Source organism: Euleptes europaea, chromosome 2 (genome assembly GCF_029931775.1).
Source record: "Euleptes europaea isolate rEulEur1 chromosome 2, rEulEur1.hap1, whole genome shotgun sequence".
NCBI classification, from domain to species: domain Eukaryota; kingdom Metazoa; phylum Chordata; class Lepidosauria; order Squamata; family Sphaerodactylidae; genus Euleptes; species Euleptes europaea.
Genome location: NC_079313.1, coordinates 107,162,096 through 107,190,072, shown reverse-complemented (window position 1 = coordinate 107,190,072; position 27,977 = coordinate 107,162,096). Strand labels below are relative to the sequence as shown.

Sequence of the window (27,977 nt, the reverse complement as noted above, 5' to 3'; positions counted from 1 at the left end):
TGCTGGGGGGAAAAGTGGGCGGCGCTTAAACCCCGCGATGCCCCGCCCACGACGTCAGCGGCACACACACCCCCCAGCGCCATGCTCAACCCGAGCATCCGCCAGCCTTCTGCGCACTCCACGGCCACGCCCCCCTCCTGCCCTACATGGGGATTGGTGGAAACGGCCTCATACATTTGAGAAAAGGGGTCGAGTCTATTTAAAGCCAGCTTTTTTTGCCGCCAGTTTCCCCACCGCCGCCCGCTCCTCTTACTCAAGCGCTGTTGTGCTCCGGCTGCAGGAAAAAAAAAATTCCCCCAAAAACCTCCAGCATGTCGGACAAGCTGCCCTACAAAGTGGGTAAGTGGCTCCTTCCTCTCCCCCTGGGGGCTGGTGGTGCAAGGCCCGGACAGGCGCGTGGTTCCTTCGCAGCCTCGATGACGGGTTGCAAAACCCCCGGCGGTGGGACCTTTGCTGCCCGTGGGGTTGGCACGGTCGGCGGCCACCGCTGATTTTTTTTTTTTTAAATTTGCACCTCTGAGAGCTTCTTGATACCCAAAGGGTTCCGTATTACGTTGATGCATTCCCCTCCCTCGTAGAAACCGCGCGCGCGGAGAACTGCCTGCCCTATACAGCGGGCTTGACCAGTAAACGTGGCTATTCGTGGTAGCTCTGTTTGGGTCCGTAGAGGGGGCTTATTCTCGCTTTATTGAACCCAAAAACGGACTCTAGCGTGAGTAGAGTCCTTTAGTCTTTAAGGTGCTCCTGGACTCTTGCCCGTTTCTACTACTGCAGCCAGACTAACACGGCGACCCACTGAATTGAGTAGCTGGCGTGTAAGCCTCTGAGCAAGCTCCATGTGGCCTCCGGAGAGTCCAGTGGCTTCTGGGAATTGTAGTACCCTTAGGAGGCGTGTGCGCTGGTCTTGCCGACGCGGGGACTACATTTCCCGTGATCCTTCCAGGGACCACGCTGTCAAGTAGCCGCTGGCTCCTTGCTGTGTTAAGCACATTGGGGATGTCTATCAGTCGTCCCCGCTACAGAGAAGCTAGGCTGCTTGGAAATGAGCTTCGAGAAGTACGTCGGAGTTGAGAGCTGCCCTTTAAAAAATAAATAAAAAAGACATAGTTTGTGCAGTTGCGTCAATGTAGATATTTTGCAAAGTCATGACCATGTTGGCCTTTGCACTCAAACGAAGGGCAGTGGCTGTAAGGAACGCTGCACTTTATATCAGTGGGCTGATCCTAAGTTGGAAAAATCTGATTCTGTCTAGGCTTATGTTTTCCCAACTAATTCACTTCCTAATTCATGTGTTTAGTTTAGACTTTCTCTAAAGTGCCTCCTCTATTAATAGAGAGCTACATTTAACCCTGTTCATCTGTTACAGTGAATGCCCATGTGTGTGTACATATGTTAAAGAGAACCAAATGTTTCCACTTTGCACATTAAGCCAGGGACCAGAACCTGGATAGACGTGGGCTTTAAATTGTACCTTCAGTTCTACACGTGTTGATTGTAACTTGAGAATCATTCAGAAGAAGGTGCCTTCAAGGCACAACCGCCTTGCGGGGACCTGATCCATGGGGCAAGAAAGGAGCAGAGGTGGTTTGCCCTTGTCTTCATCCATGTAGCAACCGTGGACTTCGTTAGTGGACTTCCATGGCTGACCCTACTTTGCTTTCAATTTCTAACTCACATATAAAGACAAAAATTGAGTGTCCACTGTACACAGATTGTATGTGCATACACTGTAATTTGTAAACAGGGCTATTGTATGGATCCATTGCCATTTTATCCAAGGAGTGCTTGTGGTCACCCTCTTCTGTTTTATCCTTGCAATGTCCTTGTGTTGTAGTATGCTGAGAGAGAGTGACTGGCTTGAGATTACTCACTGACTTAATGGGGGTTTGAACCCATTTCTTTTGGATCCTAGTCTGACACTTTACACTGGCTAGGAGACCTATTAAGTACTGATAGTCTCATGGAGTCTTGGCATGTATCTGAAAGGGCAGTAGAATTGCATACTGGAAGTATTGATGTGCTGGGATATTGGAGAAGCTTCTAGGCCTAAATGCTCACCAGCACGTAAGTCACCGCAGAATAGAATCTCTAAAACATCGCTTGTGTGTCTCAAGAGCCTGATGTTCACTTTAGCTGTACAGCGGTCTTGTCAAAATATGCCAAAGTGTGGAAGCCACAAATGTGTGAGGTTTCATTTGTTGCAACTTTCCCACTATTTTCCACTGACATCTTGAAAAAGCCTGAAGGTTTGGTGGTTAAAAAGCAAACAAAAATCTACTTGCGGTGCGTAAACCCCGCGATGTCACGGCTCATCTTTATCTATTAAGTGGCTTGCATCAGCACTTCTACTTCTGTGCCTGTTCAGAAACCCTGTAGAATTAACCAGAGATAGCACTCTCCTAGGGTGGTTCTGAGGAAACTCTCCCACGAAGCCATGAAATAAGTATCTGGATGGTTTTCAGTTTTATACCCGTGGCTATTTCTTGGCTTTTGAGTCTGTCAGAAATGGCAACTGAGGGAGATGTCTGAACCACAAAGTGCAGCAGAAGTTGATGATGAGGCAAATTACTTGGGTTAATGAAATACTAGTGTAAGCTATAAGGGGGGCAAAAAGCAATTAACCATTAAATCCTGACCAAGGTCTGTTGGCATGAGTAGATACTATGATAAAGAATGTTAGTTAGAATGGGTCCAACTGGTGATTGATTCAGGTATGGTTGTATTTACTCCCACCACGTCTGAGTACTTGAAATATTCTTTTTCCCCCTTTATTAAACAAAAAGCCATCAGAATCTTCTTATGATTTGACTTTATGGCAGCCACATCTTCTGTTCCAGATACTGACACTACTGAGTTTCATCAGTAACCCGCAGTATGGTGGCTTTTCTGTTTTTCTAAAATTCATTTGAAATCCCATTTACAAAGGGATGGAAGGCAGAGGAAAGAAGAAGGGTAAATTGAATTTATACTATCCCCTTTCGTCACCCCTCACATAATGGTTTTCACCTTTGGTTGGCTCTTGCGACTGCTTGAGACTCAGATGCCTGGATAAGAGTGCTGGAATCTTCGGGTAGCCAAAAGAGGGTGATGCAATTAATAGATGCATATTTTGTAAAAGAGTTATAAGAACAGTCTTGCTGGATCAGACTAGAGGTCTGTTTTGTTCACCGTTGTGTTTCCAGCAGTGGCCAGCCAGATGCACCTGGGAATTTCACAAGGAAGTCTCCTTTAGCCTAGAACCTTGATGCCAGACAGAGCCACAATGAGCAAGATAAATGTGGGATCTCAGAAAAATAGCCCCCTGAGAAGAACTGCATGAGTAGTTGTGTGAGGATGAGGTATACCCCATGCTCACTCTGTTCCATTATCATCTCGAGTCCAACTGGATCTTCAACAAAGATTCTCTGCAGAGCAGTTATAAAGTTAACATTTTTGTAGTGGTAAAGGTTTTGTAGTATGTGAAGAGAGATAGAAAATGCGTGTTCTCCATGAGCAACAATGGCACTATCATATCTCCAGCAGCTCTGTTGAGGGCCCCCCAAAGTGATTTACATTGGTAAGGTCATTTTATCATCACAACAACAGTCCTGGGAAGTAAATTTGGCTGAGAGACTGATTGGACCAAAGTTACCCAGTGAGCTTCCATGGCAGAGTGGAGATTTGAACCTGGGTCTCCCAGATCCTAGTCTGAGACACTAACTGCTGTATCACGCTGGATTTTGTGCATGGTGCTTATCCTTCAAATACTTCTCCAAACTTCAGAGAATTGTTGAAAAGGGAGATTTTAAATGTACAGGATTGAAAAATACAAGCTATATTTATCAAGAGTGTCCATTGTAAAAAAAGATTTCAGCCACTGGTTGTTGCAGAGCTGACAAATGCTCTGTATTTTGAAAAGCATCTCTTTATTTTGGAATGTAACAATTCCACCATAATATGTATAAGCGAAACCCCTGTCGAAACTGGACAAAACAAATAGTATTTTGTGCAGGCTGTCATTTTATACAACATATGGACTTCTGCACTTAATGTGCAGTGCGATTCTAGGCAAAGTTATGCCCTTTGAAATCAGTGGATTTGGAAGGGTGTAACTCTGTTGAGGTTTGCAGTGTTGGTCACCTGTACATCAAAGGTATGGCTTTTAAACTGTATTCAGAATGTAGAACTGCTTCATAGTATAGGACCATGGAAGCATAATCGGTTGTGTAATCATCTTTAAGAGGGAATCAAGAAGGCCTTGTCCTCTTTCTTCCAGCTGCTGTATGTTTCTTGATAGCTTTGTAGCAGTTGTGCTGTCCGTGTTAATAAGAATGCCTGAATGAACTGTAGCTTCGTGCATGTGTGTCCCAACCACCTGTTTCTCTCTCTACTTACAGCTGACATTAGCCTCGCAGACTGGGGTCGCAAGGCCCTTGAGATTGCTGAGAATGAGATGCCAGGGTTGATGAAGATGCGGGAGATGTATTCTGCATCGAAGCCTTTGAAAGGAGCTCGAATTGCTGGTTGCCTACACATGACTGTGCAGACTGCAGTTCTGATTGAAACTCTGGTGGCCCTGGGTGCTGAGGTAAAGTTAGGGGTTCCCTTGATACATGTGTGAGAAATAAGCCCTTTAATGTTGTGGGCTAAGGGAGAATAAAATATTGCATACGTGGTATTGCCAAGGAAAGAGTCTTTTAATAAAATAAAATGCCCATCTTCAGAGATCACGTGACTCTGCCTTATACTGATTCAGACCATCAAGGTCCCTGTTGTCTACTCAGACTGACAGTGGTTCTTCAGCGTCTCAAGTAGAGGTCCTTCACATTACCTACTACTAGATCCTTTCAGCTGGAGATTTTGGGAATTGAACCTGGGACCTTCTGCATGCCAAGCAGGTGCTCTACCACTGAGCTACAGCTCCTCCCCTGAAGAAGTGTCCTTTTCAGTACAATTGCGCAGAAATCTTTTAGACATACAGCTAGCCACTAAGAGTGCTTGAGAGCAAAGGTGGCAGCCGCACCAAGGTGCTGTTTTGTGAACCAGCTTGGTCTAGTGGTCAGAACGTGATCTAGGGTCTGGGTGATCCAGGTTCAAATCCCCACTGTGGTGTGAAGCTTGCTGGGTGACCTTAGTCCAGTCTTTCTCTCAGCTTCACATACCTCACAGGATGGTTTGGGGGATGAAATGGTGAAGGGAGAGCCACATAAGATACACTGAGCTCCATGGAGGAATGGTGGGATTATACAGGTGTGAGAGATATAGATTTGGCACAGTGTTAATTCTTTTTCGCCCACCCCAAATTGGTTTGCAGTTGATGGTTAATTGATTGAGAGCACTTAGCCCATATATAACTCCTTGTGATCAGGGGCTGGCCTTTGGTGCTATGCTCTGCATGCTCATTTTAACAGAGCTGAGGTTGGTGGGACACAGAACAGGGCTTTTTCAGTGGTGGCCTCTAGACTTGGAATTCACTGCCTCTCTCTTTGCTTTCTGGATGTCTGTAAAACCTTTCTTACGGTGGAGGGTGTTTGGTCAACTGATTCACTGACATTCTGCTGTTTCTTTGTTTTTACTATTGATTTTTTATACTGATTTCATTGCTTGCTTTGTTTCAGGGTCATTTGCTTACTGCTGGTATGTAGCTGATTTTATGGCGAGGGCTGTGCCGCTGCTAGTTGCCATGTTTTTAAAGACTGCAGCTTTTTATTCTGTGTTTCGTTTTTATTTTTATATGGAAGCTCCTTTTGAGAGTTTCTTCAGTAGAAAAACAGGGCAAAAATTCTCTCACATAAATAAAACCAAGTTGCATGGAAATATTCAGACTTGTTACAGTTGCTTGCCTCATTGAGTAGCCTTTCTATCCATTAAATTTCCTGCAAAGCAGCATTAGCTTCCTGGCCATGTACTTGGTAATAATCGGCTTCCTGATTTCCCCCCCCCCAGCAGTTTTTTTTAGCTGGGTGGGGGAATTAAAGCTTTGTGTTTATGGATGTGCTTGGTGTTGTTTGCTCCAGGTGCAGTGGTCAAGCTGCAACATTTTCTCCACTCAAGATCATGCTGCTGCAGCTATTGCCAAAACTGGAGTTCCCGGTAATTTTTTCCCCTTTTGCATTAATAATCAAATTCTCTAGTAATTTGTTTTGCTTGGTCGAGTGAATGTCAAATGACACGAGGGAGCAGGCTATCCTGCTTGCATCAGAGCAGAAGAAAAGTTGTTTTGCTCCCCTGTGGGAAAAGAGTTCTCAGCCTGATTGAGGCGCTGACAAGACAAAATTCCACAGATCAATCTCCATAGCAAGAAGTGCAGGACTTACTGAGCTAAACAGGCGATGCTGCTTGTTGAGGTTAGAGTGGAAATATAAACCTTAAGAATAAGCTACAGGATCAAAGAGAGCCAGCGTGGTTTTTTGTTGCTTTCCACCATCCCACAGTACACCTCTGACCTCCCTCCCTGTGCTGTTCCTGGGGGTCTTCTGTCACACAGGAACAGTTATTTGGGGCTGGGTGGAAATCCCTTCCATCCATTGGAAATTGCGGGTGGATCCAAACCTTTCTTATGTTTAAAATAAATTGAGGATTTTGTCTTGCAAGTCGCGGTATAAACGAAAAGTCATTATAATAACAACCAAACCTGAAGTCGTGGCGTAGTCTTCCAAAAGATGTTAAATATGCTTCTGAGTTTCCTGAAGTGATCAAAGGTCAATCTAAATAGAAATGTGTGTTAGATATAGGATAGGAAGCAACTGTGTTAATTGGAGGCAGAATTATCCTCTGTGCTAAGTCCTTGAGTGAAAAGGAAAGACACACAGAGTATTAGCTTGTAGTGCCTCTCAAAACCTAAACATACATTTGTAGGCATGTTGTAGTCTGATGAATGGCTGATTCAGGTGCCTGAGGAGCGTGAGCCTAATTCTCAAATTATGGTTAGGAAGAGCAAGAGGATGTTGTTACTTCTGGAGTTTTCCATATCTCCTTAAATCACTTGATTGAGAAAGTTGAGGCCTGAAGCTGTTTTTATTTGAAAACAAGGTAGCATAGCCATGCCACCACACCATTTGTTCATACCCTTGCTCATAACCCGCCTTGTCTGTGAGACCTCAGGCATCAACCCTTAGTCTTGAATCTTCTTTTGAAACAAACAATGTGCAACTGAACACAGACATTCTTGTTTAAGCTTAAATCCCCCTCCTTTTTCTCCTATATGTCAAATTTCAGATGCTACATCCCTTGGGCCCTGACCTTAATGGCCCAGGCTAGCCTGATCTCGTCAGATCTCAGAAGCTAAGCAGGGTCAGCCCTGGTTAGTATTTGGATGGGAGACCACCAAGGAATACCAGGGTTGCTGTACAGAGGAAGGCACTGGCAAACCACCTCTGTTAGTCTCTTGCCATGAAAACCCCCCAAAAAGGGGTCGCCATAAGTTGGCTGCGACTTGACGGCACTTTACACACACATCCCTTGGGGGAAAGAGCTTTAAAAAAATTAAATTAGTATGTGTGTTGGTGATGCTCATTAGATAATACTATGATTTGCATCCAAGAGAAACTGATGGATTTTGATTAAGGTATCAACATTTAGAGGAAAATATCCTTTTCTCTTCAAACATGACTAGATTACTTTGATTTTTGGCCATTATGCAGAGAAGAGTCTCTTGTTGCCTGAAGGAAGATTGCTATCCTGATCAGTGATAGTTAGAAGCAATTATATTCGTTTAGCTCTAAAACTGCTCTAAGGGCTTGACTTTAATGAATTCTCTCTTTGATTTGGATCTAGTATATGCATGGAAAGGGGAAACGGATGAGGAGTATATATGGTGCATCGAGCAGACCCTCTATTTTAAAGATGGACAACCTTTGAATATGATTCTAGATGATGGTGGCGACCTCACCAACTTGGTTCACACCAAACATCCAGAGCTTCTGAAAGGTAACAGCGTCTCTTCTTAAGCATTTAAGTTCACAAAGTGGGAAAGGAGATTTCCACCTATTATCCAGAGGTTCTGGTATATCTGCAGAAGGATACTGATTTATAGATACATCGAAGGCCTAGTCCATTTGTGTGATCGTAGTGGTGAAGCAGACATGCCCTCTTAGTTGCTGTCAAACCCTTGACAGTAAGATTGATCCAAGTATGCTAAACAGAGGCCTTATGCATGGGTTGCCCAGTTCATCGTTCTTCTCTCAAACGGAGGGAATGATTGTGTGCACTGGGATATCACACCATCCGGGCGTCTAACTGAAGTGCCTGTGTTGCTTGTATGTAATGGAGGGGAGATGGGCTTAAAAATGGTGATGATGAGGACTTCTTTTTTGCAACACTACTTGGTAAGTATAATGTGTGTTGAGAATGTTGTGACAAACTGAAACACTGATGTTTTTCTGTCTTGTAATTAATACGTGTAATCCTAAAGCCTTTAGGAAGAATGCTAGTGCTCTTAACTGGATACTGCATTGCACTCGCATACACACCCAATTGGCAGAGATGAGCCAATCGTACTCTATATAATAAAGGGCAAATGGAGAAGGGTTTCTAGAAGTGACCATCCTATCTCCCCTTCCTGCTGTAGTCTGCTGTGTTCCCGGGGATTTATTGGCCCCTGGGAACAGCACGGTGGCAGGTAAAGGAGGGAGAATCAGCAAAGATTTCTCCCTTTTCTACTGGTGGATTCTTTAAGTGGAAAACATTGTTAGAATCTACTTCTGAATGATGTGAAAAAAATGCAGGTACTTAGTCTTTCCACTCATGCAGCTCCTCAGGTCTCTCCGGCATCAGGGAGCCTGGGAATAAAACCGTCCTGGTGGCAGTGATTGGGGAGAATAAAGGTTAGAGGGAGAAGGGATCCCCCATGAGGATCGCAGGTCCCCACTTGTTCATATATCTATTTCTCAATGTAGCCAAATCTGTGGACACTTAAATCCAAAGACACGACCTATGATCTGACTAGACAGATCTTTCTACAAGCCTGAGAAAAGCCCAGGTTTGCAGAAAAACCCGAAACCTAAAAAAAAGTACATTGTGGGGTTAAAGACCATACAATGGGGCATGGCTCAGTGACCAATCCTGTACTATTCAACCAGACTTTTCTCTGGGAGAGGCTTTCAGGGGTAGGGAAGGAGAGAAAACTGGACAAGGGGATACATAAAGACAAGTAGGCTGGAGGGTGGAAAGGAAGCAGGAAAGGGGAGAGGCTATGGGGGCTTTCAGGGAAGGGAAAGAGGAAATAATGGGGGAGGAGAAAATGCGATGCCCCCACAAGTCCTTGCAGATGTATAATTAACAATTATAATTATCAGTTATAAATATATTTATCAGATGGCTAGTTTCCATTAACTGGGGAGTGAGGGACATGATGAACAGGAGACCAGCAATTGGTTTTATTGAAGCCATGCTAACAACAACAATAAATAAAATTATGAACAGCAACAGGGCTTTTAAGGTAGTGTACCAATGCAGTGTGCTCATGAAATTTAGCCCTATTGAAAAACGACTTTACGAAAGGCCCACTAGAGGGGGGCATTGCACTTTCTACTGTATGTTTCTTAAAGGCAATGAAACAAAGTCAACTACAAAGGCGATGGTATTCAGCAAGTGTTTCTGCTGTAGAGGGACAAGTGGGTGGGGGAATGATGAATAACTTGGGTAGAAGTTTTCATTCTATAATCCATACTTATCAAGCTGCATTCAGACCCTAAAAAGAAAAAGTTCATGTCCACTACTAATAGTTGCATGTCATGCGATCTATAGCACATGTGTTGATTTGTTGCCCAGTGTCCCCATACAGTTCTTCTAGGTCTAATTGCATGAAAGTGGGCATCAGAAGACCTGGATCTGTTCATGGATCCATCTAGCATGCATTTGGTTTCTACCTGTGGTTAGACTGATGCTTCCGAGAAGCTCTCAAAAAGAACACACAAGGAACAGTTTTCCTTTGTTGCTTGGACCTTAATCTGCATTTTCTTTTTTGCTTTTGCTTGTTTTTATTTTTCAAGCTTAACATACAAACATAAACATACTTACTGTTACATTATATTGGAACTTTCTTTATGGTTACAATCCAACTATCACCTTCTTTGGCTTAGTTTTTTACTTTCTAATTATATTTGCATATCTAATAGTACATTTATTACTTTCATTCTTACATTCTATTTCTTTTATTGATTATAAGCTGTAGCGCTAAATAATAGTTTCCATTTTTCATGAAACTCAGAGATTGATCTGTAATACACTAAAGATGTTAATTTACCCTTCGTTGCACATTCTGCTGGTTTATTTGTCCATTCAGTTACATCTGGGTAATCCTCTGCTTTCCACTTTCTTGCATGCACCATTCTTGCCGCTATCATCATATATCAAAATAACTCATTGTATATTTTTGGCATATTATTTGGTGAAATGTTTAATAACATGCTTTTTGGATTGAACACAAACTTATTTTTCAATATTCTTTCCATTTCATCGTGTATCATTATCCAATATTTTCTTGCCTTTCTATGAGTCCACCACATATGATAGAATGTTACGTCTGTGTTTTGGCATTTCTAAAATTTCTCATTAAAACCCTTGTTAGCCTTTGCACTATCTTTAGGCATTATATACCATCTAAAAATACATTTTACACCAATTTTGTCTTAGCATTTGGCATTCTGTAAACTTAATTTATTTTGACCATAGATTCTCCCACTAAGTCATATTTATAGCTACATATTTATTGCACCCATTTTATCATACAGTCTTTTACTTGCTTTGTTTCAGTCTCGTACTGGAGTAACAGTTTATACATTTTCCCTAACAGATGTCTTCAGTCTCCCATTATTAAACATTAATAAATTGTTATTTCTCTTAAACATCCACCTTCTTTTTTATCTGTTCTTTTATTATTGAAGCCATTTGATGATATAGTGGCCACTGAATATTCTTTCCTTCATCTTTAACTGTTTGCCAAGTTTTTATTTTGCCCCATTTGTTCATCATATTGTCAAAAGTTATATAGTCTGTTTGACTTTGTGTGGCATTATCACAGTTCACCACTGACATAGCTAGTTGATGTGAAGTTGGAGGACTTAACCTACTTCTGCATTGAAACCATATTCTAAGTAGTCCATCTCTTAAGATATGTTTCCCATCTTGATTTTGAATTGTTTTTAATGAATTTTCAAACCACAGGTAATTATGAGTTCCTTCTTTTATGTCAATTAATTCCCTTTTCACATTTCTGCACTTTGGATCAACAATCCAGCCTGTTATCCATACTAATGTTTCTGCCTGATGATACAATTTGATATTTGGGGCTGCCAACCCTCCTCTTTTCTTCTCATCTTACCTTAGTCATGGTTTCTTCCCACTCAATATGAAGTTATTTATTGTTCTTGGTCCTGCATCTGGTACTTTAAGATATACTTCCTCTTGGTGGAGGGAGCAAACCTTCCTGCACTTAATTAATTAATTAATTTTATTTATTTGGATTTCTATCCCACCCTAACTGGCCAAGGCTGGGCTCAGGGTGGGTAACAACATTAGAAACCGAGAAACCATCATCTTACCTTTCTGTGCTGTTGTTGTTCTTAGTTTTTGTCCCACTACACTTTTCTCAGCTTTTCTTCTATGTTAAGTTTACACTATTGTACACATGCGTATCGTCATCACAAATGCTGAAGTTACTCTATTTTTCGCAGACAAAAATATATGTACAGAGAGACATTTGTACATACATACAGAGAAAAATACATTTTTATATGTATTTGCAGTTCTCAGGTCATGATTTTTTTTTAAAGGAGGATTCTTTGATTTCCCCCCCCCCATTGGAATTTCTCTTACATCTATTCCTTTTTACTTATTTTTGCTGCTTCTTTATGAGCCTACTTAAAGCAGGGTTGCTTTACTTTACACGTCATCCTTTGGATAGTTTTGCCACTAGAATACGTCTTTGTGTAGGTAAGGAACTATCCGAATGTTGTTACTTTTTGATGAAACAATCTATTGTAATCACTATTCCTGCCCTCGTCAGGGCAACCAATGCAGCTAATAGATTAAAAATGTACATAATCAAAGTATTTGTTAAAAACATTAAAATCCAACAGAATTTAAACAAAACTAAAAACTAAGCTTTGCATACAAAACATTAAAAATAAATTAAAACAAAAGGCAGAAAAGAGGGATCACAGAGGGGAAACACCAGACAAAACACACAGTCTTCATCTGGTGGTGGAAGATTGCAACTGTGTGTCTGTGGCCAAAATGCCAAATTTTTGGTGCCACAACCTAGAAGGCCCTCTCCTGGGTTGAATCATAATAACAGTCTAGTTCTTCATTTTCCCAATGCATACTTCCTATGCCAACTAGGCTCTCCTGTGCCTAGTCACTGCCATGGTATGATACCAGCCATTGTCCCTGGAACATTTTCCAACCTATGGTGACTGAGCAACAATTTTTACAGATTTTCAGAGTGAAAAAAAGAGCTATAAATGCGGATGGCAATATAAATTCAACGCTTTTATCTTGTGGATTTGAAGAAGCACGATGGGTAGTCTCTAAAATTATTCCAACAATATAACAGTAAACTTTGGACATGTATTGAAAGCTTAAGGTCTGTCTGGAAAAAATGTTCTTCTTGTTAAAACAAGTACCATACATTTTCTCACAGCCTTGAAAATGTGCTTCAGTGCATCTGTGGAACTGGCAGTAATTCATGCCTCTCCCATCTGCACATGTTGTAGTCTGTATTGATCTTTGTAGTGCTCCTTTTCAATATAACCCCCATGTTTTCTATCATTGCCACGGTAAGCTTTGCAGTGTTGGTATTTCAGGTAATTTCGGGTGAATGCCTTCTTTACAAGGTAGTTAGAGTCCCTATACAAGGGCTGTACCACCTCAGCAAAGTAGGTTCTGGGCCGCTAAGAGCCCCTACAGGCCCACAGACAGAAAATACAGGTCCTGAAAACCTCCAGGCTAACAAAGACTACAGTCCACAATAGCCATGCGGATTAGCTTTGGATTCCACATGTTAACAGATAACTTCAGGATACAATGGTTCCATATTAACATACCACACCCTCATTAGCACATTATCTTGATACTTACAGGACAATAATTAGCACATTACCTTTGATACTTTTTGCAGGACAATGACTCAACTCAAACCCAACCCCTTTCTAACTATATATTACTCTTCCTACACACTTGACACTGTCCTTCAGTGTTACTCCTCTGAAGATGCCTGCCACAGCTGCTGGCGAAACGTCAGGAAAAAAAAAAACCAAGACCACGGTCACACAGCCCGGATAACCTACAAGAACCAACAGATAATACATACCTTGAAGTTCTGTTAAAAAAGCTCGCAATGAGAGGAGCACTCAGAAACCAATGGAAATACTTTAGGCTTCATCAGATGTAAGGGCCAGGCTACTCTTTTCACCTTACAAAGGAATTCTTCTAATGAAACTTACTTAGGAATGTTTGCATTAAATTTGGGGGGGTTTATAATTATGACGTGTCACACTGGAGGATCTGTTGAATTATTTCTTGTAGGAATCAAAGGTGTCTCTGAGGAGACTACTACTGGGGTCCATAACCTCTATAAAATGCAGGCCAATGGGACTCTGAAGTTGCCAGCTATCAATGTTAATGACTCTGTTACCAAGGTAAGGCATTAAATACTTCTGTTTTCCCTCTGGCTAGTTGTCTGCCCATATAGCCCGATCTGTTCTTCCATGTCTCCTTGCAAATATTGTCTTCTGTGGGGAGGTGAGATTGTGACAGAAATATCATGTGCACAGCCGTGATCTCCTGATGTGGTACTTATGGAACCGCATTACCCACTGATGTGCTTCCTAGTGCCCACTGGCTTCTTCCCCAATGCAAAGAGCCAACTGTGGCTTTCTTCTACCTCATTGGGATAGGAGGTGCTTCAGAAAAGCCTGGGAGGCATCACCTTCTGTTCTGCAGGGAGCACCCATTTGGATATAGTTGTCTCCAGTGTTTTGTGATTGCTGCCCATAGCAGCCATTTTTTGGTGGTACCTACTAGTCTTTCTCAGAATTCTAAAAGTGCCCATAGGCAAATAAGGTTGGGGATCCCTGGTGTCTGGTATCAAAATACAGAATATAAATTCCAGTGTTGTTTTGGGGGCTTCAGAGCTCTATATGCTGCTGCTGTTGTCACCACTATCTGTTCATATTGCAGCTGTAGCGTTAAATTCAAACTCTATGTTCTTTCCGGTCACCTTCTGTCACAGGGATGTAGCCTGGGATGTAAGTTGCACTGGTGTGAGAATGCTGTAGTTTTTTTCCTGGTTGCTTGGGTACTTGAATATGAGGCCAGGATTATGTGGTTATTTGCAGAACAAGTCTTGTTCAAGCCCAGCCTGTTCTTCAGAAACAAATTAGCTAAAGCTAATTTAAATTAGTCCTGCCTTGTATTACTGAGGTCCAGCCTGTATTACGGAGTTCCATGCTTTGGTCAAAGTTCAATGGCTTGCCTCATTTTACCACTGGAAATTGGTACTGAGAAAACTAACTCCTTTCTTGCTCTGGGCACCTCACTTTCTTGGGTCCAGGACAAAATTACTGTATAGCATTGTACCAGCTTCTTATAAGGCATAAATGAAAGGCATACATGAGACTGTAAATGTAAGATGTTCTTCCTTTGGAAAGTATGTGTGGTTCTGAGCAGGTATCTATGATTTGAATATAACCTCAATTTTTTAAATTAAGAGTGTAACATGCTATTAACTTACAGAAACCTTTTGACTATGGGAATTAGGAATTTTGAGTTGCATCCAGCCAGCTTTTTCATTAATCTCCCCTAACTCCCCTCCTTAATCTACAGTTTCTGTCCAGGTGGCTTTTGTCCAGGCAGGTCCTGTGATCCCAAGCATAGTTTTCTAGGTCAAATGGGACCTCCTCCTTCCTTTCTCCCCAGTGGGAAAGCTGGTTGAACGGAACCTTTAGTCTACTGACGGCATTTTGACTTTCAGAAAATGTCCATCATACAAACTTTTTAGAGATTGCTTCAGTTTCCTCAAAATTCTATTTTTCCTCCCTAGAGTAAGTTTGATAATCTTTATGGCTGCAGAGAATCCCTCATCGATGGCATTAAGCGTGCCACAGATGTCATGATTGCAGGGAAGGTGGCCATCGTGGCAGGCTATGGTGATGTTGGCAAGGGTTGCGCTCAGGCCCTGAGGAACTTTGGTGCCAGGGTCATCATCACAGAAATCGATCCCATCAATGCACTACAAGCAGCCATGGAAGGTGAGAACTGGAAGTCTGCATTCACTGAAATGACTGCTTTAGGTGATCATAGAGAGCTTGGTGGAGAGACAGGAAAGTGTGCACTGCATCCCTCTGGCTTTCCCTCAAATACTGTGCCCTGGATTGGAACAGAAGGGTCAAACTAAATCTGCTGCAAAAATGCACACAGGATATTAGGTCTTGGAATTCCTGTGTTTAGTCCTTAGTACACAGGAACAATGTAACTTGATGGAGACAGAAAAGGGACATGCTGAAAGGGAGTTGGTTTCTGATATCCCCAGTGGAGGAACACATTCCACACTTACTTATTTATCTATTGGATTTACAGACTGCCCTTTCCTGACCAGGTCAGGCTCAGAGCAGCTCACAACCATTTAAAACAATTTAAAGCCAATCCACAGATTACAATAAAATTCGACACTTAATAAAATCCAGGCACCTTCAACCACAGTAGCAAGAAGTACAGTAATAATAATAAAGGTAATAACAACAATAGTGGGAACCATAACAGAGAGAGGAGGAGATGGCCTCCTGACACCAAAATATCCAGGGCAGTATCTGGACGGCCCCCCCATCAACAGATATAGCTGGGCAAGGGGGTACATACAGATGTTAAATAACATTGGGGAGAGGATCACCCCCTGAGGGACTCCACACACCAACAGGCATTGTGGTGACATCCTCTCCCCCTGCACCATCCTCTGATCCCAATCTTGGAGAAATGAGATCAGCCACTTCAAGGCTGTCCCACGTATACCAACATTGGCAAGTTGGTGGGTCAATAGATCATGACTGAGCATATCAAACATTGCCATTAGATCGAACAATACCAACAGCACTGATCTGCCTTAATCTAGCTGTCTCCGGAGATTGTCTGTGAGGGCAGCCAATACTGGCTCCATCCTGTGGCCAGGCCAGAACCGGACTGGAATGGGTCCAGAGCTGATATGTCTTCCAGAAAAGCCTGGAGCTGTTCCGCTGCCCTTCTCTCAACCACCTTACCCAAGAATGGAAGATTTGACACTGGGTGGTAGTTGGATGGATCAGTAGGATCCATTGATTTTTTTCAAGAGCGGCTGTACCACTGCCTCTTTTAAACTCTCTGGGAAGGTCCCTGAACTCAGGGAAAGATGGATGATATCCTCCAGGCCCCCCCCCCCCCGAATCCCATCACCACCAGCTTTCACCAGCCATGATGGGTATGGGGCTGAGAGACGAGTGGTAGGATCTGGTTGACATCGGTCCGGAAGAGTTGACTGAACTGGTCCAACACAGGACCCAAAGATGGCCAAGGGGGCTCCAGTTCACTAAGTGTATCAACATTGGCTGGGAGGTCCTGGCAGAGCAACAAGAATTTATCCACAAAGGTGCTTGAAAAGGCCTCACAGCTAATAGCCAAATCACTAAGCTTTGGGGAATCCACAGAGAGGGAAGTTAAAGATTATAAACACACATGCTGAGCTTCTCTACAGCACTGTCTCAGCTTAGTTTACCTTACAGGACTATTGAGATTAAATTGTGTGACCTTGGTTGGAGGAAGGCTACAGTATATTTTAAAGTATTGTATATTCAAGAGTTGATAGAAGAGACTTATTTAAGGAGTCTCTCCAGTGATAGTGAAAGGCAAGAAAGCACTTCGTCATGAAATAGTGTGTATCTAAATAAATGAACCTGAAACCCAGGATAGACCTGAATCAATGCAATGTAAAAACAATATCATGTATATTCTGTGATTGTGTATATGAGATTACAAGGGTTTTATAGGGCCACTTCACACAAGGCAGCCAATAATGTCAACTGATCCCTGATTCCCTGCTTAGTATATAACTTTTGTATGGATATTGCATTATCTTAGCCATGCACACAGAAGGATAATGTGCAAAGAGACCCATGGAATATTGCAGATCTTCTTTACCCCCTTCAGGTTACGAAGTTACAACGATGGACGAGGCTTGCAAAGAAGGCAACATTTTTGTTACAACCACTGGATGTACAGACATCGTGCAGGGAAGGTAGTAAATACTTTTTTCAAAGCGCTTTAAGCTAAGTGTATTTCTCCCTCTGTATGCTGTGTGAGAGATGCGCAGAGGAATTGTGGAAGTTTGTTCACTAAGGTGACTTCTCTGATGGCTGTTTAATGTTGCGTGTTGCTGCAAAACGGTTTAGGTGTTTTTCAGTCCAGCAGCTGGCCTCAGGAATAGATTTCAAGCGCTGCATTGCGTATGAGAATGTGATCCGAGCTGGCTTTAATTCCCCCCCCCCCACATGTGCCTTTCCAGAGCCCTTTAATTAGCAGAAGATATTCTGGAGTGTAGTATGAAGAGCTATAACCTGGCCCCGTATAGATAAAATTCCAGAGGGTGCTAATGATGCCATTGCCCTTAATACATTAAAAAAAAAAAAAAGCGGTGATCAAGTGACTGAGTGGGAAAAGCCTCTTTCACAGAAGCCCCTTCAGTAGGGATACAGGGGCTTGTCAAATAAATGGTTCTTAACATAATAGTCACTGTGGGGTGACATTTGAGGCAAGTCCAGCCCAAGTAGGATGATAAGCCTACCATTTATTCAGGTCAAATGTATTTATAACTGAGCCTTGAATTAGAATGAACTTGAAACTTTTACTGCTTTCGTCCCCTGACTGAAAGCATATAATTGGGGCAGGCATTTGGCAACATAAAGACAGGTTGATTAGAAGAAGAAGAAGAAGAGTTGGTTTTTATATGCCGACTTTCTCTACCACTTAAAGCAGAATCAAACCAGCGTACAATCGCCTTCCCTTCCCCTCCCCACAACAGACACCCTGTGAGGTGGGTGAAGCTGAGAGAGAATGACTTGCCCAAGGTCACCCGGCTGGCTTCGTGTGTAGGAGTGGGGAAACAAATCTAGTTCACCAGATTAGCCTCCGCCACTCATGTGGAGGAGTGGGGAATCAAACACGGTTCTCCAGATCAGACTCCACCGCTCCAAACCATCGCTCTTAACCACTACACCATGCTGGATTAAATAGATGATGGCAGGAGGGTAGACACTACTGTAATATTTGAGGGTAAATATAACTTCATCTTCCCAGTTCCATTAATATATAGGGTTTTGAGTGATATTCCATTGGGAATAATGGACAATATGGAGATTTTTACTGATTTCCAGGGGTGGCGGGGCAGATCCAATAGATATGGATCTTTGGGCATTTATTTAAGACTTTACTCTGAGGCACAGTAGATTTTAGCCCTGTAAGAGGCTGGATGTTAGCTTGCAATGAAGCTGCTAATCTGTGTGATTAGGATCAAGGTTAGGGGTGGTGGGTCCCTTCCCGATGGTTTTGTTGAGGAAAACAGATCTACCGGTAGCTCCTTGACTGTAGGATAAAATGAATTGCTGTTCCTGAAAAAGAACTTATTTCATTCTAGGCATTTTGAGCAGATGAAAGATGATAGCATTGTATGTAATATTGGGCACTTTGATGTGGAAATTGATGTGAAGTGGCTGAATGCAAATGCAGTGGAGACTGTGAACATTAAACCTCAGGTGAGTCATCTTGAGCTGAGATCTCTTGTTCTAAGCATCAGATACTTGGTTCTTGGGAGGACCAACTCCTAGAAGAGGGTGACTGACCACCATCAGAGTTGAAAGGGCCATACCTTTATGTAGTCTGTTTCCGTGGATATTGCAGAGGGGTACCTTGGCCTACTCCCCTCTGATCAAGGGAAGGGTTAAAGAGAAGGGTGGGGTACCATGTGTCCTGTTCAAGAGCTGTACATGTCCAAAGGTGTCTAGCAGCCTGTGTGATTGGGAACTGGCTCCTCCACAGCATAGTGACTTGGTCCCTTCTCTTCCATCCTGTTCCCCTGGAGGGTAGAAGTGAAGTGCACACCTGTATAGAGTTAGGCTCATACAATTACAGGCTCCTCCTTCAGATCAGAAAGTGGCTACCATAGGAGGGACTAGTAAAAACTAGTAATTATAATTCTGGAGAGAAGTTACAGTAACTAATTCATCTTTGGTGAGGTAAGTGATAATAGAAACAACTATCTTCAGAATATCAGATGAGCTGAAAACTGGGTAAACAACTTCTTTTTTTGCAGGAAAAATGTATGAAATATACTTAGATATTCCCATTAATTTCTTCTACATCTGCATACCAGACTTATTGAAAAAGGCACCAACTGCCTTTTTCAGTGGTTGAAGTTACAGGAGATGAGTTCATACGCGCAACCATTCTCCACAAGGCCACTGGCTTTGTGGTTAGCAGTTTCTGTAGAAACAAAGCCTCTAACTTTTTCCTTGAAGTTTCATTTTCCTGCTTTTGTTAGAAATTGTTGCTGTTCTATTTTCTGGCAGAAGTGTCTCCTCTTCTTTTTGGAAAGAGGTTGCTGACAGAAACCCAGATTCCCAGCTGGAAGGACCAGTTGTCTGATCAGATGGGAGCCACTCTTGCTCATGTAACTGAATGAAAGCGCTGATGTGTGTTGGGCTTTTCAAGTGTTGGGCTTTTCAGGCGGGTGGAAATATAAAGCATCAAAGCTTCTATGTATTGCTCCTGGCACAGACCAAAGCACTAAATGGTGTGGATCAATCTCTGCAGCAGCATAGCTTAACGTGTTAATCCCCACACCTTTAGTATAATGGTCTCAGCCTGTGGCGTTTTAGGCATAGTTTAACTTACTCACTTGAGAATCCTTGCCTGGCTTGGATGATCTGTCCGAAACCAGCCTGCCACATGATTATGTTTTGTTGCAGCTGTTCTCAGTTGTCTTGCTTTTTTGTTTAAAGCATATTCACAGTCACGGTTGCGCTATCCTATAGTGGCAAAAGCTTCTGAGGTTTTATGGGGTGAGCCTGCATTTCCACCTTGTCCCTTTCTGATGTGCCACAGCTACTGGTTTGCTTGTCGGCAGCTGCAAACCTGGAGCTTCTCAAAGACACCCTGTCATAGTTTGTTGATGGGGGTGGGTGGGGGGAAAGCCCCACACATTCTCAAGACAAAAAGTACTAACCAGTTCTGAAACATTCCAGGTGCTGGGAGGAGCCCATCTGAAACAGCTCTACCCATTTCAATCAGCCTGACATTAGAAACTGCCCTGCCACTTTTAAAATCCTGATGTGTTCAGTGTCAGTAATCAAGAGCAATCAGAGTATAACAGTATTTGAGTGGAACCAGTGCCACAGAATTCCTAAGAAAAGACCTTACTCTGATGGGATTAGACTTTTGAGTTTTCCCCCACAGGCCTGAATCATTTTTTTAAAAGTCCTTTAAAACTTCTTTCAAACCCCTTTTGGCTTGTTGGGAAGTTTTTGTTTTAGGAGGCGTGGACTGTTATTTTTCAAAAATATTAAGTTCAGATCTAAAACCCATGTTGGCTGAGGGGGGGGGGCATCCAATATGGAGCTTCCTCTGGTTCTTATCATTGATATAATGAGTGAAGTGGTCTTTTCTTAACAGAAAGCAGAACCTTTATTGGCATTAACAGTAACAAAACAAACATGTAAAGCAGCTAGATATGGATCTAAAAAAGAATAAATACACAGTTCATCGGTAAATATTATAATAAACAATTAAATAAGGGTTCCCCTCCTTCTTTCTCCCTCCTTTAGGACCTTGGCCAGGAACTCGGCTACTTGAGTGGTAACTTCAAAGCTTTTGTCATCCAATAAATGGGCTATGTTTCCAGTAGTCATTGCAATAGTAAATTGAGGAAGGGAGCTAATTAAGCTGCATCGAAGCTGTGTGAAAAGTGGACAGTACAAGAGAATATGTTGTATTGTGTCAGGTTCTTTGCATTGACACCTACAATATCTTGCTTCGCGTGGTATTCCCTTGTATCTACCACTAACAACAGCTGAAGGGAATATATTAAATCTGGCCAACAAAAATTGTGGTCTTCTCTTATGTTTAAGGAGCAAACAAGTAATACTGTTTTTTTTTCCCATGTTAAACTTGTGAACATTTGAAGGGTCATAAACAGGCATGTCATTTTTTTAATCCAGTTTTGTATGGGGAAAGCAATTGCAAGTTTTTCCTTGCCAGTTATGAACATTCAGCGAGATAATTTTAATTCAGCCCTTTCTCTGAGGGTTTCAGGATGGCAGATGTGGCTCTCTTGTTTTACCCTGTGAGTTAGGTTAGGCTGAAGAACAGTGACTGTCCCAAGATCAGTGAGCTTTCATGCCAAAGTGGGGATTTGGACCTGGGTCTCCCAGATTCTGTCCACTAATTCTATCCCAGATCCTGTGTTCTGTCCACTGTAACAGGATGGCTCTATCATGTGAGCAATAGGGTGCCTCAGGGATCTGTGTTGGGACCAGTGCTTTTCAACCTGTTCATCGGTGATCTGGAGCAGGGGGGGAATAGTGAGATAGCCAAGTTTGCTGATGATTGCAAATTATTTAGGGTGGTTAGAACAAAAATGGACAGTAAAGAGCTTCAAAAGGATGGGGACAAAATTTGCCCGCCTCCAATCTTCTGGCACCTCATCTGTTCTTCAAGATGAAGTGGTGCCTGTAGTTTTAAGAAACAAATGCCATCTCAGCGGCCATTGCTAGGCAATCATAACAGTGTTGCCAGTCTTCAACTCCTGGTTCTGTGAATAAAAGGCAGGGAGGAGCAAAGCTACTCTGTCTGTGTGTCTATGTGCCAATGCAGCGCAGTGGTTAGAGTGTTAGACTACTTTCTGGGTGACTTTGACCTAACTTACTTCACAGAGTTGTTGTGAGAGTAAAATTTAGGATAGGACAATGATGTGTGTTATCCAGAGCTCCTTGGAGGAAGGTGGGGGGATAAAAATGTGCTAAATAAATACAAGTGTTTGAAGTTTTCCAGGTATACGTTCCAAGTTCTGCAGTGGCTTTTAAAACTTTTACTAGAGGATTCTGCCTATTAATCCCCGAGATTCTGTCTCTTGTCTTGATCACGCACAACATCTGGCAGTCTAGTGATCCTGCTTGCTCCTTTACAGGTTTTGACCCACCGTTTAGAAATCACAAGGGTCTCATTGCGTTTTTCCATTCAGGTGGACCGCTACAAACTGAAAAATGGCCGCCACATCATAATTCTTGCAGAAGGCAGGCTGGTGAACTTGGGGTGCGCCATGGGTCATCCTAGCTTTGTCATGAGCAACTCATTCACCAACCAAGTGCTGGCACAGATAGAGCTTTGGACAAACCCTGGCAAATATGCAGTAGGAGTCCATATCCTGCCAAAGAAGGTGAGTTGTACTAAGGGGCTGGGGAGCAAGTGTGGTATTGTGTTAAGAATGTTGAACTAGAATCTGGGAACCCCAGGTTCAAATCTCCACTCTGCCATGAAAATTTGCCGGGTGACTTGGGCCACTCACACACTCTCACCCCTGCCTTACCTCACAGGGTTGTTGTGATTATGAAGGGAAGGAGAGAACGATGTCAGCCACTTTGGGTCCTCATGGGGGAGAAAGTCAGGATATAAATGAAGTAAATAAATAAAATAAAAATTAATTATTAGTTTAAAAATTACCTTTCCCCCAGGGTTGCTTTTAGTCCCAATGGGTACCTATGTTGCACCCTTTAAAAAAACCCACAGTACCTCATAGCTTCTTAGACTAACATTTCTAACTGGGAAATTGTGTGGTGAGAGGAAAGAGTAATCTCTCTCCTGCTTCATAGTGCTGCAGCCCAGATCCCATATGTTTTCCCACCTGCTTTTTCAGGCTACATTGCACATTGTGGCATCTGATCGTTGACCCCCTTCCATAGTGTATAATTTGACACTAAGAACTTTACATATTTTGGACTTCCTGGGAAGTCTGTATATGCCACATGTCTGTGTTAGCTACCCTTATGTGTAGAGTATACATAGAATAGGAGAATTATTGGATGAATCTCGTACCTAGTACATTGTTGAAACTAGCCTGTGGTCCAGCTAGTGCTTGAGTGGATGTGTACCCATGGATGGATTAATTATGGCCTATCTAGCCTTCAAGTTGCTTACACATTTTATTTTTTGCTTTGGGGCTACTATGTTTTCTTGAGCCTCAGAACACTTCCATGATTCATACTTCCCTAAGGGATTTGTTTCCAGGAGCATTTTTCTCACGTAGTCAAGTAAAAGAGGGGAGTGACGTGGCTCCAGTGTGCCCCTTCCTTCAGCAATCCTTTTGGAGCCACACTGAGGCTTCCTCCCGGCCCAAGGAAGGACCCAAAAGGGATTGTACCAGTCATTGAACATCTAAGCAAAGCTACAATATGTTCCTAATTGTCCAGGTGTCTACCATGTGTCTGCAAAATCTCTAAGCCTCACTTATTTTTGCTGATTATTTCCTTCAAGGTTCTCTGTAATTATGAGAATTAAAAATGAAGTCTTTGTTCTGGAAAGGGAGAGTAAGAAGAGAAATGTCAAAAGACTTTTTTTTGAAGTCATCTCGACTCAATTTTCCAGAACAAGCCAGTGAATTTACCAAGATAGTAACTGTTTGATGCTCAGGCTGAACTTCACTGTTCTTTTAAATTTGGCCAGGTTCAGAAATGATAATAGGAAAAAGTTATTTTCTTCTGATGTAGGATGTATTGCATGTACTTGCTTGGACAGCTTTTCAACCTAGACAGTCTTTAAAAAACAAAGTCCTGAAGCATTTTGGTGCATGGCAGGATTTGATAAGAGTTGGTACAACATCCCCTAATGTGTGTGTGTGTGTGTGTGTTTGCGCGCGCATAGCTTGAGTTGTTATGCAATGGCAGCCATTAATAGGTGGGGGGAAAGGGTCCTACTCATTAGTTGAGGCACAGGTCTCCTACGGGAAGGCTGTGTGTGATTTGGGAGTTTTCAGACTGCTTTTTGTTCACTTTAACCATTAAGCAGCCAGAGAATGTAGGACCGTTTAATCCACTCTCCTGCTCAACACTTTCACTTATATGTCCTTTCCAAACTTCTGAGACTACTCTTAGGTATTACTTTCGTGAATGACTTTTTAGAATGATGGACTTTTAAGAATATTAGAGGAACTGTTTAGAGTTAATATTTTAAACTCACCTTTTTAAAAAAAACAAAAAACCCAAGCTTATATTCTCAGGATACTAAACTTTGCATTAAGTAATGTTTTGTGACCTTGTGCAGGACTTTTGCAGAGTGCATACAGCCCAGCACTGCAAAGCACTGTTGTTGTCTCTATGCCTTAATTGGTTTTTTTCCTTAGTCTTTGTTTTTTAATTTGTTATGGTATTAGTGATGCTATGTTTAGTAATTATTTTCTACTGTGTTTTAACCTTAAGTATATGTTGGGTATTGTAAATTGATTATTTGGTGTTGTATTATGTATTATTGTTATGGTTAACACAAGACCTTTGGTCAAAGGAGCTAGTAAATAAATAGAATGGAATGGTTTTTTAATTAATTAAAAGCTTTTGGGTTTTTTTTTAAAGGTTCCTGTGGTGAGAGCCAGCACGGTGTAGTGGTTAAGAGCGGAGGAGAACGGGGTTTGATTCCCCACTCCTCCACATGAAGCCTGCTGGGTGACCTTGGGCCAATCACAGTTCTCTCAGAACTCTTTCAGCCCCACCTACCTCACAAAGTGTCTGTTGTGGGGAGAGGAAGGGATTGTGATTTTAAGTTGCTTTGAGACTACTTCAGGTGGAGAAAAGTGGGAATAAAAACCTAGTGTTCTTTTTTTTTGTTAATTATGCAGCAAATCTTTTTTTTAAATTAAAAGACTTGGAAAAATTGTGAGTGGGAAATGGCATCTTAGGAAAAAAAGCATTGCTTTTCTTGGGCCCAGGAATTAGTGCCTCTTCGACGGCATCAGCTGCTGCAATGCATGTACATTTCACCTAAAAGCGGGAGTGTCTTCCTAGAATCATGCTCTGTTCATCTGAGTATATGTGAAAATTAAATCAGACCCATTACACCACATGGGTCTATGATTTCTTTGATCAGTTGATGGTCCTAATTTTTCTCCCCCTCTATTCTTTCTTTCAGCTGGATGAAGCTGTAGCTGCTGCTCATCTGGAAAAACTATGTGTGAAATTGACAAAGCTGAGCGATAAGCAGGCTAAGTACCTGGGCCTGCCAAAGGAGGGTCCCTTCAAACCAGAGCATTACAGATACTGAGCAGCTAGTGGGGCCCAAAGATCTCAAGATGCAGAGATAGACATCCAAAGTGCTTGCTTCCCTACTGGGATTCAGAGAACAACTCCTCCCCTTGTCATGTGTAGACGCACTTCATACCATTTATCTTTGGCAATGGTTCATTTCTCGCTCACTCTCATTCCTGTGGGAGGCAGGGATTGAGTATTCCTATAAGCCTCAGTGTAGGTTCTTCTCATCATGGTGCCGGGTGAACTGCACCACAACTGGGTTCATCCTACAATAGATTTAACGAAAGAATCACTTAATGTTGATCGCGGCTGCTACCTAATTGTAGACATTGCAGTGTAGTTTTTTTTGTAATACGATTCCATTTTTAGTTGCACACCCTAATAAGAAAATCTTTAGGAGTGTCTTAAACGGTAGCCTCCAGAAGCAGCTTCCAAAAGCTAGGGGACAGGTTGGGGGAGGGGAACTGCTTAGTTCTCTGAAAATACCAGTGGGGAATGTCTATTGTGGCTTAGCTTTTGTATCTTGTACCTGACCTGGAGTCAAAAATTGAATTTGTTAAAAATTTGCACTGGTAATCTTGTCTTTATTAGGGGGACCATCTTGGGAAGAAGGGTGCTATTATTTTAACGTGTCTTTATTGTCATATGACTGTTCAAGGACTCTTAGCAAGTGGGTATGTCCTGCCTATGTTTAATGCTCAGTAACATTCTGTGACTACATAGTTCCCTTTGAAGCCAGTTGTTCTGTTACCTTCCATTGTACCCTGTGGCTATGAATCCTAAAACACGATCTCAAAATCTTATAGTAAATAACTCAAGCCAGGGGTTGGTTAATTTTGCGGAGACTGGGTATTTTGTTCTCATGTGAGAGAGTGCTGACCTCCACAAAATATGGATCTGAACAACAAACCTACACATTAATTTTAACTGCTAGGTTCCCACTGATGTGGTCTTGGCAACACATGGCGTGGCAGCCTTACTAAAGCTAAGAAGGTGTAAGCCAGATCAGTTTCTGGATGGAAGACTGGAAACATAAAAGATTTCAGTTCCATGGAAGAAAGGCAAGGTAAAAAAATATATAAAATAGAACCAAAGGATGTGAATGTCCAGGGTCTGGGTGTAGGTTATTATGCTTCATACTCAAATTCTCTCTTGCAGCTTTTAAGCACATTTCAATACAGGTGCAAAATACCCGGTATGCATCCATCTCCTGGTTCTCAGGTAGCCACATATATGGCAAGAAACATTGTGTGATTCAGCCATGCATGCCCACCAGGGATTGCAGTGATGTCTACCAACATGGCGGCCAAGAGGTTCAAAGATTGTGGGGGAATTCCTGCTGCAGATTCCTGTAGACAGTTAACTCTGGTCAAAGTTAAAACTGTTCATGTTATCTGAGGTGTGTGTGTGTGTAAAGTGACTTATGGCGACCCCTTATGGGGTTTTCAAGGCAAGTGACTAACAGAGGTGGTTTGCCAGTGCCTTCCTCTGTATAGCAACCCTGGACTTCCTTGGTGGTCTCCCATCCAAATACTAACCAGGGCTGACCCTGCTTAGCTTCTGAGATCTGACGAGATCAGGCTAGCCTGGGCCATCCATCTGAGGCATCCACACACCTAAAGAAGGGGGCTGAAAGAAGTTGGCAGTTCACCTGGCCACTATCTCGGTTTTCCATAGAGGAATGTTCTATGGTGTTTCACACAAAACCTCTAAACATTTCCTTAAAGGTTTGTTTAATTCTTATCCACCTAGAGTGCTCATAGTTCCACAGTGGGCCATGTCTCTCACAATGGTGAGAGATTCAAAACAGATAAAAGCTAGTATTTCTTCACTCAATGCGTAGTTAAATTGTGGAACTCCCTGCCCCAGGATGTAGTGATGTCTGCCAACCTGGAAGGCTTTAAGAGGGGACTGGAGGAGAGGGGTATTCATGGCTACTAGTAAAAATGGATACTAGTCATGATGCATACCTATTCTCTCCAGGATCAGAGGAATATGCCCGTTATATTAGGTGCTGTAGAACACAGGAAGGATGGTGCTGCTGCAGTTGTCTTGTTTGTGGGCTTCCCAGAGGCACCTGGTTGGCCACTGTGTGAACAGACTGCTGGACTTGATGGACCTTGGTCTGATCCAGCATGGCCTTTCTTATGTTCTTATGTTAGTTCTAACTAAGTTGATGTTTAAACCCTTCGAGCCCCTGGCCATCACATCACTCCGGTTGCTGTCGATTAAGGTCTGCTTCCTTTTCGCTGTCACTTCAGCACGTAGAATTAGTGAAATAGCAGCACTTAGTGTTTATCCCCCCTTCCTGAAGACCTTTCCTAAAAGAGTGGTGCTGAGGCCTAGTGCCCAGTTTATGCCTAAAGTGGTCTCGAAGTTTTACTTATCGCAAGAGCTGATGTTGCCAACAGTCTTCCCGAAGCCTACATCAGATAGTGAAAGGATGCTACACACACTGGATATGAAGCAGGCTTTATTATTTTACTTAGAAAGGTCCAAGGGGTTTAGAAAGGGCTCAGCGTTGTTTGTATGTCATTCCGGCATAAACAAAGGAACAAGGGCAACACCAGAGACACTGTCCAGATGGCTGGTCCTGATTATCAGGCGGTGCTGCGAACTAGCCAGCCTTCCTTGTCCACTCGCCCCTAGGGCTCATTCGACCAGATCTGAGGCATCTTCAACAGCCTT

The 27,977-nt window shown here is 42.5% G+C and overlaps 1 protein-coding gene across 1 annotated transcript; it reads left to right on the top strand.

Annotated features, from left to right (window-relative positions):
• Window positions 1-305: 305 nt before the first annotated feature.
• On the top strand, window positions 306-25,429 carry AHCY (adenosylhomocysteinase). The gene is made up of 10 exons (XM_056845018.1): window positions 306-339; window positions 4,377-4,567; window positions 5,997-6,072; window positions 7,756-7,908; window positions 13,507-13,619; window positions 15,023-15,230; window positions 17,155-17,242; window positions 18,638-18,755; window positions 22,238-22,432; window positions 25,171-25,429. Exons 1-10 carry the CDS (start codon window positions 312-314, stop codon window positions 25,300-25,302), a joined length of 1,302 nt encoding a protein of 433 aa, XP_056700996.1. The 5' UTR covers window positions 306-311; the 3' UTR covers window positions 25,303-25,429.
• The last annotated feature ends 2,548 nt before the right edge of the window (window positions 25,430-27,977 follow it).

Coding starts and splice junctions, on each gene's coding strand:
- AHCY (XM_056845018.1), top strand. CDS start 312: ATGTCGGACAAGCTGCCCTACAAAGTGG. Junction 6,073..7,755: donor TGCCAAAACTGGAGTTCCCG/GTAATTTTTTCC, acceptor ATTTGGATCTAG/TATATGCATGGAAAGGGGAA. Junction 22,433..25,170: donor TCCATATCCTGCCAAAGAAG/GTGAGTTGTACT, acceptor TCTTTCTTTCAG/CTGGATGAAGCTGTAGCTGC.